The 12,578-nt window shown below is 46.2% G+C and overlaps 1 protein-coding gene across 1 annotated transcript in view; it reads right to left on the bottom strand.

The window, feature by feature from the left end:
- Positions 1-811: 811 nt before the first annotated feature.
- The window catches only part of FGFRL1 (fibroblast growth factor receptor like 1), a 164,304-nt gene continuing 152,537 nt past the window's right edge, over positions 812-12,578 (bottom strand). The window contains 5 exon segments of the mRNA XM_030947861.1: positions 812-1,183; positions 1,185-1,332; positions 4,601-4,954; positions 7,368-7,652; positions 12,364-12,444. Coding sequence (XP_030803721.1) covers positions 922-1,183; positions 1,185-1,332; positions 4,601-4,954; positions 7,368-7,652; positions 12,364-12,444 — 1,130 coding nt within the window. The 3' untranslated portion in view covers positions 812-921.

Below are 12,578 nucleotides of genomic sequence, written 5' to 3'. Positions count from 1 at the left end.
ACCATCAGCAGTTCAATTATTATTATTAATTATTATTATTTCTTAAATATAAATATAAAGGTGTTCTGTACAATGTTCCTTTTTCCTTCTTTCCTTTTCCCTGGCAGTGGCACTGAGTCCTAGGACCAGCGAGTGGAGCTGATCTGCAGAACATCCCATGGGAAACAAGATGCCTTCACCTTGCAGAAACTGAACCAACCAGCTTGCTTAGCTGATTGTGCTGACCACGACTGAGAAGCACGTGGCATTTCACCTTGTGAACAGAAATTGGTTTTTTCAGACCCTCTTGTGTTATTTTATTTCCCTGGAAGAGATGAATGGGTTATGTCTCCTGGTGCTTTGGCACTGAACCTCAGGTATGTCAGAGCTTGAGTCACTCAGAGCAGGAGAGGTCTGGGGGCTTCCACCAAAACAAGTGATGCCCAGCAGGCATCCAGGCCCAGCCAGAAAATACCACACACACCTCTTGCTCTACCTGCTCCCTTCAGTAACACAAGGAAGGAGGTGTTAGGTCACATCCCTGTGTCCCATCTCACTTGTTGCCACTTTGATTAAAATATCCAGGAAGGCTCTGCTGCTGAAGACAGCTGCCTCTCTGCTGTGAATTGGAGTTCCTTCATTATTCCTCAGCTACATCCTGATTGCAATAATTAAAAAAAAAATCTCTTTTCTCTCTGTGTCTTTCTCTATTATATATATATTTATATAGATAGATATAGATATATACACATATATATATACACACATACACACACGCATATACAATTATATATATATGTATATATATATTTAAAATTACATATATAACCTTTTCTGTCTGCTTTGCCTGTTGCTGGCAGTGCTGAGCTGACTTGGAGCAGTCTCTGCTGAGGTACCACGAGGAGAAAAGCCCAAAGGAGCCGCTGTCCACAGGGCCAGCCCTCAGCACTGGTACTGGATGTGCTGGTGCTGGTGCACTTTGCCCTCCACGTGCGAGTGGGTGTGGGTGTGGATGTCCGTGTAAATCTTTGGGTACATTTTGGAGGCCATGGCAGGGGCCAGGCCGGGCCCCTGGGACAGTAAATGCTGCTGCTGGGCCACGTACTCCTCGTAGTTGATGGAGGAGATGCAGTCCTTGTCGGGGAGCTGGGGCACGCAGGCGCGGTCGCGGGGCGGCGGGCGGTGCGCGGGGGCGGCGGCCGGAGGGGGAGCACGGCTTCTTCTTGGACTGGCACAGCCACAGCAGGATGGTCCCAAAGATGAAGACAGCCCCGGCCGGGATGCCAATGATGACGGGCCAGGGCAGGCTGCTGGCAGAGGAAGGGGGCACAGGTGCACTGGGAGGCTTGGGATCTGGGCACAGAGAGACAGAAAGAGTTAATGGAAAGCAGGCAAAGTGGATTCAAAACACATGTCACACTTGGGCTGGCTGCTGGACAGACTGTCTGGCAACTCTGCCAGACCAAGGAACAAGGGAGAAATCAAGCTAGCGCATGATGTTTGGTAACTGCTTTGCTTTTCAGTGCTCCTGGAAGGACAAGCAACTCATTTTCTCTGGTTTAGGGGTCAGGAGGGGAGTCTTTGGGGGATTTTATAACTCTCTTATCCAAACCTTAATGGATGCACACTGGAGCCAGCCTGAGAGAGTTTCCTAACGCTCTCACTGTGACAGAATGGGGTTTGCTGCCCAGACTGAAGGACACAACACAGGACATGTCAGTAAAACCTCACTGTCACCAGCCCAGGAGGCACAATCAGGTTGCACAGAGCCACAGCATGCTGCCCACCCACCTCTGCCAGGTGTAGCTCTGCCTGAAAGGGCTTCAGACATTCTCTAGAAATCCTGTCTAGCAGTCCTGGAGCTACCCAGCAGTGCTCCACCATGGCAGGGAGAATGAATGTGGGGTTTTGGAGGTGTTGGCTTGACTTTCTTGTGTGATGGGAGGAAGGCTGAAGGATGGGAAAAATGTAGGGGAGCTGGCAGCCCCTCCTTGGTTCCCAAGCCATGGAGAACTGAAAGTTCATTCAGCATTGAAGTGTGTCCCCAGCCTCCTACCCCAAATGGGCTCTACCTCCACCAGTCTCTTTGGAGCTGCTGCTGGCTTTCCAAGGGCAGTAAATTTAGCTACTGGAGAAGATAAGATGCTTTAGACATCATCTTTCACATCTACCTCCTCCTTTATCTCTGCAGTTGGCAGTCAGTGGCTATCCCTGGATAGCGACTCCAGTTTCTCAGCCTGATCTCCTCATTTATAGACCCAAAAGGAGTCCTGGGATAGGATTCTAGTGGTGAAAATCCTTGTCTAGATAGCTACCAGCTGGAATATCCAATGCCTTGAAACATACCAGGCACAGAATTCAGCTTGCAGGGAGAGACCCAGAAAACTACCAAAACCACAGGCTGTCTTAATCATGCAATATGTTATATTCAAACATCTATCACTTAACTTTCAAACTAAACTTCTTTAAGACACTAATGTCTTTTTCTCTCCTTGACAAATAATCCTATAGGTAGCTTGAAATGTTAAATATATACCATGTGGTCTCTTTGAAGTTAGGAGGACCTATACTTTGACCTTAATAGATGAAATTTTGATTCACCAACTGAAAATTACAGGATAATTTAGGCTGGAAGGCAACTCTGGTCCAGCCCCCTGTTAAAAACATGACAAGATCAGAGAGCTGACCTATCAGCTGACCACAGAAAACAGAAGTCTTCATGCTGGTTGGCAGAAATCCTATGTTGGGCTGAAAAGAAAGTGTTTTGATATTCATCCATGTTCCTTGGAGCTGTCAATGTCAAATCTGGTAGATTTACAAGCAAAATGGTCTTTTTTAACTCATGGCTTTACAACCACATCTTTGCATCTTAGGGCAAGCTGGGTTCTCCTTCTCCATCACTGCCAATATCAACAGCCCTGTAGGCTCTGGTTCTGGCACGAGGCCTCACTACAGTCCCATTTAAATCCATGGAAATTCTTCCCCTGATTTCAGTGGGAGCTGGATCAGACTCTCATAGGTCAGAAACTTCCAGAGGTTTTGAGTTATATCCCACCCATGCTGCTTTCTCCTTGGCATTTACAGGCCTTTCAGGTAGAGCGTAGTCCTAAATCCAAAATGTTTATCAGGGTAGAACTGCATAGTCAGCAGACAAAGGAGCAAATGACCAGGCAAGGATGGTGTGTCTCAAACACAAATGATACAGTCTCAGCTGGATGTGGTCACCAGCTCTGAGGCTTGGGGAGGGAAGGCAGCAGCTGTGTACAGGGGCCCCAGGGGACCACTGGATAAAAATTTAACCAATCAATCATTCTGTTTTTCACACTCATTCATTTCATTTCTTTGTGACCCAGAGAGTTTTTATTCTTCCCTCATTTTATGGGCCTGTATCATTGTTTCTTTTTACAAGTAAAAGCAATATAAATAAGGACAAGAGAAAGGAGGAATTACAGGGAATGAGGTTGCAAACTGTGCTGTTATTCAGTTCCCCTCTTCCATCCTGCAGCCTATCACCGAAGTGATTTAGTGTCTGCAACTGCAGTAACTTTCCCCAGCTTGCTCCTCTTTCATACAGGAGTAGGTAATTCAATTTATGTCACCTGGATGACTGAGAGGGGCCTCAACAATGTCTGTAAGTATCTGCAAGGAGGTGCCAGAGCATGGACCAGGCTCTGCTCCATGATGCTGAGCAATAGGACACAAAGAAAGGGCAGAAACTGATGCCCAGAAAGTTCTACCTGAACATGAGGAAGAACTCCTTTACTGTGCAGTGACTGAGCACTGAACAGATTACCCAGAGAGGGTGTGGAGCCTCCCTCACTGGAGATATTCCAGAACCATCCTGACACAATCCTGTGCCACATGCTCTGGATTGACTCTCCTTGAGCAGGGAGTTGGACCAGATGACCAACTGTGGTCCCTTCCAACCTGACCCATTCTGCGATTCTATGGTTATCCCCCAAAAGGGAGAATAGGAAATACTATCAACAGGATTTCAGCAGGGACTGACTTAAATCAGGGCTGATTTAGTCCCCCATTCATTCTTACCAGAACTGGGCTAGCCTAAATCAGCACAGCATCACAGAGGGCCAGGGAGCCAATGGGCAACAGCAGCTGAATGAATAAATACCATGATGTCACAGACATATTTTATGAAAAATCCTTTCGTTAGGATCTTTTCTCCTGAGAAGCTGAGAGGCCTCAGAAACGAAATGTAAACAATGATTATCTGCTGCTGTGGAATGCAACAGGTGCATCTTTGATTGGTCTCATGTGGTTGTTTTTAATTAATGGCCAATCACAGTCCAGCTGTCTCAGACTCTCTGGTCAGTCACAAGATTTTATTATCACTCCATTCTTTTCTATTCCTTACTAGCCTTCTGATGAAATCGTTTCTTCTATTCTTTTAGTATAGTTTTAATATATCATTTTCTTTTATTATAATATATATCATAAAATAATAAGTCAGCCTTCTGGAACATGGAGTCAAGAATCTCATCTCTTCCCTCGTCCTGTGACCCCTGTGAACACCACCACCACATTTGGTGAGCCCTGAGTGAGGAACATTGTCACACCATGACACAGAAGACTGATAACAGAGGGGGGAAACGTCACAACTCACCTGGCAGGACTGTGAGAAAAGCACTCCGGAAGCTGTAGCCCATGGTGTTTGCCCCAAGGCAAATGTACATCCCTGCATCCTCCTCCTTGGCTCGAGTAATCATCAGTTTGTTCAGGTAGGAGCCGTCTGGGCGGGACCAGACCTCCCCCGTGGGCAGCACGACGAACTTCTGCCCCCCGACGTCGATGGTGGAGTTGTACTTGCTCTCCGTGCCGTACTCCACCCTCTTCAGCCACTGGATGACGGGCTTGACGTCGCTGCGCACTTTGCACTGGAAGGACGTGGTGCCACCGTAGTCCACCGTGGTGTTGACAGGGTGAGTCCCTGTCAGGATGGGCTTGGACCTCGTCCTCTCTGCACACAAACACAGGGAGCTCCATGGGTAAAGGGGTTTGCCAGCCTCAGTAACTTGCAGTTGTGGAAACATAGGGGAAAGGTGTAGGAGGGATGCAAAATCATAGTCTAGTTCAACTCCCTGCCCCAAAGCAGGCTGAGATTTCTGCAAACTTCTCCTGATACACATTTTGCCAGCCTCTTGCTAAAACCTCCAATGGTAGATGCTCTCCAAACAACTCCTCCATTGTCTGAGGCTTTAGCAAGTCTGTTCTCATGCTCAACCTGAATCTTCCTGTTTATAACAAGGAAGCTGATTTTCTACCTGCGTCAGACCTGGAGAAAAGGATGGTTTCCCTCTGAGTCCTCATATTTTGAAAGAGGTTCACAAGACCATCCTTTCCAGCATGATCATAAGTCTAAGGTTGTGTCAACACCACATAAAGTGAAAGGAAAAATGTACACCTCCTTCTGAGGAATGTTTGGATCTTTTTTAGTGTTAGGATCAGATAAATCAGTCACAGTTTCCAGACAGGGAGGTGATGCAAACCTCTATCCTAGGCACAGGAGAAATTATGGTATCACGGTGGGTGGTAACTGCTGGCAATCATCAACTCCTTTTGATGGCAAACACTGTTGGATTGAGCATGTAACAAAACAGCTCCCACCAGCACCGGCTTTGGAGTGAAAGGAAGGAACAATGGACCCTCTTTCAAAAACTCGAGATACTTTCAGTATTGAGGGCTCTAAAGATGTGCTTAGGAAACAAAAATACCACAGTAGTCTCTGTAGGCTTTGCCTTTGGACTGTGAGCAACAATCACAGCCGGGGAGACTGAGACTCAGATCAGCAGGACTTAGGAGTGGAGGCTCAGGGGAGGGGAAAAAAAAGGAGGAAATTGAATAAAACCTGTAATGCTCCACAGAATGATGTTAAAAATAGAAAGATGTCTGAAAACTGCTTAATGCCCTTATCTCCTTGACTCTGGTTCCAGCTTTGGTTACTGTTTTCACTCCTAGCCAGCAAAAGCTAATGAAAACAAAGGTTACATACATCTTTAAGTTGATAAAAACCAAGATAAACAGGGACATAGAAAGGGGTTTGTTCCTGGTGCTGTCTGGTTTTGATGAAGTGAAAATGCCACAGCTGCCATTAGGATGGGGCTTGATTCATTTCCCTGCCTCTGCTCCTGGTTTTAGTGTAAACACATGTTTTTACTGTCTCCACACAGCTGCATCTTTATCAATCCCAGATGTCCAGCAGGTTTGTGCCTTCAGAGCCCAACAGAGCTTCCCACATGTGCTTTTAATTCCTGTGATTCTAGGGAAAGGACTTATCAGAGAACAGATCTTTACCTTTAAGAACAATCTTTCACAGTGGGATAAACTTTCTCATGCTAAAATGTATGCACAGACAAACAACATGATTTCCAAGTGGCTGGAAACAGCCCTCCATGCCCCTGCTCCTCATTAATGAAGGCTATTCAGTCTTCCCTCCACTCACCTCATCTTCTCTTTCTTGAGTTGGCTACTCTGTCATTTCCATGACAACTTATGATGATGTCATAGGCAAAGCACAATGATTTAAGAATAAGAGCTCTTCTCTGGTAAACTTAGGAAGGATTTGAGTATAATTATCCTCAGCAATAATAGGGGAAACAGAAGATTAGAGAGGGAGACTCAGAATAGCTAGATAGTAAGAAGAGCAATTTACCTCACCACAATGCAGGGTAATCCCCCACAGCTCATCTTCTGAGGATTGAATCTTTAAAGCTATGTAGGCATCTAAAGATACAGACAAGATCCTAGTGGATGTTTTTAAGGTTTGGTGGGGTTTTTTTAGTAATTCATTTGTACCTGCCTGGACCTTCAGATGGCCAAACGTTTTTTAGAATCTGGCCCTAAAGCCTTGTCTGGCTTGTCACTCTAATAATAAGATTTCTTGTTTTTCAAGTTTCCCTTGGGAAACTTCTTGATTAAATTTAAAATTGACTGTTTCCCCCATTCTGACATACTAATCTGGACTATCCTACATATTTCCCTCCCTCGGCCATGGTACTTGAATGAACTTTCTCTGCTAGTACTCTGTCTGTCCTTGAATTGATTCTCTTGTGGAAGACTGAACTGGGCATGACTTTAACCATGCAGGTGCCTGTGGAGATTATTATTTCCCAAGTACCTTTCCTCATTTCAGCTCCTCAATTGTCTTCTTGCTACTCTGTCTTGCCCAGGTTTCAGGCTCATTCTAGAGTTCCAGCAGTGTTTTTTCTAATGTTTTTAGCACTTCCTCATTTCCATGTCCAGACATCAGTATCTGCAAGGAGGTTTCAGAGCATGCACCAGGTTCTGCTCCCTTGCCACCCCACACTGTCTTGACTGAGCCAGTCGCTTTCTCAAAGGCCCCTCTCTGCTCTCCCTCCCAGAGCTGCACTTACGGATCACTTCGACTTTGTACGTCGCGTTGATTTCTCCAACTTTGTTAAACACCCGGCAGGTGTACTTCCCGCTGTCCTCTGGCTTCAGGTTCTTCAGGTTCAATGTCCACTTCTTCTTCTTGTTCTCCCCAATCTCCTGGGGAGTGAGGGGCTTGTTGTCCTTCAGCCACGTGATGTCGGGCCTGGGGTTGCCGCTGGCCACGCACTTGAGGCGGATGGAGCTGCCAACGGGGCGGGCGATCACTCTGCGTCTCATCTTGGCAGGCTGGGTGAACCTGGGTCGGGCTGCAAAGGCATCAGAATAGACTGAGGTGAGTACAGGACATGAGCAGAGAAGGAAACTGTTGTTATGTCTTATGGCCAAACTTGCTTGAGAGGCAGCCCCATACATGCCAGTGTATGCTCTCCCTCATATCAGCTCAAACTGTTTTCCTTAGGAGGGATTCACCACCCAGCCCAATGCATTTGAATCTCTATGGGACTGCTCTGGCCACTGCATTAACCTTCTACATAGCACAGTCCCAGAATTTCTGTGTCTGTAAGGCAATTGCACCAGACCATCTCACAAAATAATACCAAAATCACGCTATTGCAGCTGAAGGCAAAATGCGGCCCCATAATCACACTGTAATTGTTACCATATTCCACAAACTCCTTGGCCAAGACCAAAGGAAAAACTCAGATTCCTGTCACGCTGACCATTTTCTCAATTTTTTGCTTGTCATATGAAGCTTCATTTCCTGAAGATGTTTTGCCTCTTAGTTCTGAGTGGCTTTAGAGGGACTTAAGAGTCAGCATCTTTCACATGCATAGGAAAGTCTTAGAAGTGTCACAGACTTTTGTACATTGGTCTGAACTTAAATGTATGCAATTCATTCAGCTCCAATTTACAAAACATTCATGTTGAATGGTCCAGAGAAGTGAACAAAGAAATGGAAAGACCCAATAAAACTTTATGAGCTTGTTAATAGAGGATACCCCATGCCAGTCCATCCCAAAACTGGAGAATCTGAAGCAATAGCTGCTGGTGGATAGAAGCATGGGTCATCTTGTCTTAGCAAAGAAATCACCAGTATTTCTAAGAGGGCAGAGACAAGAAACTTAGAGAAATGCAAGGCCCTCATCTTGCAAAATCTGAAATGTAATGTAGACTTTAAAAGAAATAACAAATTTCTCACAGTTACTTTAACTATGCTAGTCCAGGGGCACTTCTAACTAAACCCATCATAGAACTGCTGAAGTCGGAAAAGACCTCTAAGGTGATTGAGTTCAACCATTAATCTAGCACTGCCAGTTCCACCACTAAACCATGGCCTTAAGCAGCACATCTACATGCTTTTTAAGCATTTCTAAGGATCCCCTGGCCAGCTACAGGATGGCCTAGTGTAACTTCCTACTTGACAGCCAGCCCTGCTGCCCAGGGCTGAGGGCCAGAAGCTCTGGGATGTGCATTATAGTGGATCTTTCCTGAATAGAAGAGGCTGGTCTGCAGATTCCTATCTCCAAGCACTGGAAAATGGCAGCCATTGCCCTCTGAGGTTTGTGAGCACACCCCTTAGCCCTCACACCCCTGCAGCCTTGGCCAACATCCCTCCCTGTGGAAGAGGACACCTTTCGGCATACCCCTCTCCACACAGTGCTTTTCCGCAGGGGGAACCATCTGTCTCCACAGCCTTCCCTTGCCCCCCTTGGCTGTCATTTTGGGTCCCAGCCATTTCATGTTATTTCAAACTCCTGCTCAGAAATGCTTTGCTCTCCAAGCAGAGGCTTTCATGTGTAATCCAATGAACCAGAGTAACTCCGGCACTGGAAGTCTTTGCCGTGACAGCTGAGCAGCAAGTGTGACATACTAACCCCCTCCACAGGTCCTGGGGCCTGAATTGCTGGGGTCTTTGGGGTGTTTGCTGCAGGAGGCCCCCTCACAGCAGACACAATCTCCCTCCCTGACAATAAGCCCTGTCAGAGCTGCACACTGTGGGCAACGACATCCCAAATTTTAGTCTGAGCCAAGGGAGACGTGCTGATAAGGGCTGTCACTGTGGAAATTGAGAGAATGTCTGCAAGGCTCATGGAGAGGTCAGGAATCAGCCATGCAATGGGTCTGAACAGTTACTCTGTAATACGGCAGTAATTTACTATGGGACCAGGTCTAAGTAGAGGGGAGATCCTCATGGACAGGATTCCTGAGCTGGGACTAACATACCAAAGAGCAAACTGGAGCCAGGACAGTCACACTCCCCCAGCAGATGGAGAAGTCAAGTTAGTGACTCTGAACTCTTAGAAGGACTTGCTGGCACCCCTGCTCAGTAAGGGCATTTTAAGACAGAAACCCTTTCCACCCAAAAAAAGCAGGTCTTTAAGGTTTCTGGTTTTCCTCCCACTGTGACTCCCATGAGTCTGTCTGGAGTTCTGCATTCACTCCTCGAACATGGTTGCCCAAATACATACTAAACTACAGGTAAAGCTACACTTTTTTTGATCTTTCAGCCTTTCTTTCTTTCTCTTTCTGTTTAAAAAAGGTTAAGTGATTATGTGGTCTCAAAAGCTACTCCAGGCTGTGTGCAATATGCTGAAACCAGATCCCATTTACACAGTCCTGAATGTTTCCTTGACAAAAGCCTGAATTGGACAAGTTTAGAAAAGCCAGTTAACAAAAAATAAAGGAGAAAAAGAGAGAGAGACATACACATTAGAGAGAAAAAGAGACCCAGCAAGCACAAAGGAGAAAGAAGAGAAGCAGCACTGTTGAGAGACAAGGAAGAAAAGGTCTCTTTTGAGTTGATGCTAAATGTCTGTCCCCAAATCTGTTCCATTTACAGAAGTTTTGCTTGTTGGAGTGCCAGCAAAGGCAATTACAAAGTGCCTCTGTGTTATTCACATGCTTGTTCTCCTCCACATCACTTGGCATTTGCTTCATAAACATGAACCACACATTTGTACAGTATAAATTATGTCCCACTCAAGAGCAAGGGAAAACACAAGTGGATGGGGACAAAGAGACAGTGTTGTGTACGGGTTCCCGGCTGAAATGCTGTTTACCATGAAGATTTATTCAAAGCTAAAGAAAATTAAATGCAGCACAAAGACCTGTGAAGGAGTTCAGTGGTGCCCTCTCCCTGTGGGACACCTTGAGAGGCATGGATCAGTCCCTGAGGCTCCTGTCAGACACTGCTCACACAAAGTGAGGTGATTATCTGAAAAATGTTGTCTGCTGTGGTGCACCACCATTACCCCCATGTAGTGACAGTCACTATCACTTCCAGCTTTCATGATAATTACAAAAAAAGTGTCACAATAGGACTATGGATTGAAATATATTTCAAGTCTTCTGGTTAAGAGCTCAGTCAGTTGTGGGAAGACATGGATGGAGGTCTCTGTCTTTCCCCACTCTTCCCAGAGATACCACTCTATGATGGTAGATGGAAAGTAAAGTGGAGCTTTTTTTTTCATAATGCTTCTCCTCTCACACTTCTCCAAGGGCCCAGGACTGTGACAACACCAACTGCTTCTTCACCCATCATTCTCCAGAGACCTGCAGACACACACTGACCCTCCCTGCACACCAGCTCACACCAGCAATTTACTGGTGAGCAGTGCTGAATGGAAAGGGCTTAGGTGGGTGCATGGCTAGCCCCAGCTGTTTCTCTACTTGGGGAGAGGAAAGGAGGAGACAGGAGGGATGAAAAGAAGAAAAAGCAGAGGTTCAGGAACACTCTGCAGCACAACAGACTGGGCCAGGGCAGCACAGAGTAAGACACAACCTGACATGAGACTGTCAATGCCTAATAACTTTAGTAGGGCCTACATCTTTTCTTCATAATATTGTTGTTCTATTGTTGTACTGATCCATCAACCAGCAGCTCTACCAGGAGCACAGTGGTAATGAAAAGTGGAGAGATGGCAGCTTTGTATGAGCTGCTGAACCCCTCCTGAAGTACTCTGACCTGTAGTTTATCTAAGACACTCTTCCTCCAGCTCTGAAATGTTGTCATCCCTCTCCAGAATGAGTGGAGGTTACCTTGCTCTCCCCAGGCAAGCTCAGTCTCAGATAAATGTGGAATTCAAGTGTAGCCTGGACTACACCACAGCACACCACATCCCTGTTTGGCAGCTGCTGAAGAAAACTGGCCTCAGTTTAAGTGGTGGGGACTCACACAGCAAAAGCCTGTCAGGTTCCACCCCTACTACTACTGTGAGGTTCTCCCTGGCCACAAATGTGGTACAAAGCCATCTCTGTATTATAAAATTAAAGAGAGGGATGCACCGCACAAGCAAAATGAAATGCTGTGCTTCATCCACTGAGCTCATAAACTGTCAGGAACGGCCAAAAGCTGTTTGGCATCAGCCTGACAACTTATTGTCCTTCAAGGAGTGCTTGGATCAAACTGGGCCTGCAAGTTTTAAAGTGATTCAGAGCCTGCTCTGAGTGGGATTTTAGCAGCTCCCCAAAGCTCTGCAACAGCTACAAAATCTTATGCCTGAACAGTCCATGGCTTGGAGAAGCTCAGGCAGGTGTCTGAAAGAGAGGGTGATCTTAAAAAATACTCTTCTTGGCTTAGTGCTAATTCTCCTGAAGTGAAGTCAGACCTCCCATTTGCCCTCAGTGGGAGCAATGTTATGCTGGCACTGAAGACTTTTGGAAATACTGCTGTAAAAGTCAATATGCTTTTTATAGGGAGTCTATGAAAGCTGTAAAAGCTGCACATGCAAAAGAAAAAGTCACTGCCCAGAAAAACAAATACAAGGGAGAACCATGCTGGGGTAAATGGCAGGGGGCCCTAGGGCCAACCACAGGCTGCATTTTGCAGGACCCTTGGATGGGATCCATTCACACCAACACATTCAGCTGACATTCTGTTTATTATTTGACCATATGTAGGGAGAACTCACTCCAGTTGCTCTGCCTTTCCTCTCCTTCAGCAGCTGAGAAATGTCCCACGTGAACAGCACTGAACCGAGGGCCGAGAAAAACCACAAAACACTCACTGCTCCTTACCCCACTGCTTCCCAGAATGGTCTTCATATTCTCCATTGGAGCCTTCAGGCACCTGGCTGTCCTTTCCTGAGCTGGCATCATCTGTGCAGGAAAGGAAAGGGAAGATGTTAAGAAGGTCTCCTGCAGGATGACAACAGGAGTTTGCATTTCCTGCTGGAGACACCATGCAACTGAAGCAAACTCAACATACAGTAGGCATCCACATCCTGGTATCT

Source organism: Camarhynchus parvulus, chromosome 4 (genome assembly GCF_901933205.1).
Source record: "Camarhynchus parvulus chromosome 4, STF_HiC, whole genome shotgun sequence".
NCBI lineage: Eukaryota > Metazoa > Chordata > Aves > Passeriformes > Thraupidae > Camarhynchus > Camarhynchus parvulus.
The sequence above is the reverse complement of the archived record's forward strand: the minus strand, read 5'-3'. Positions and strand labels throughout refer to the sequence as shown.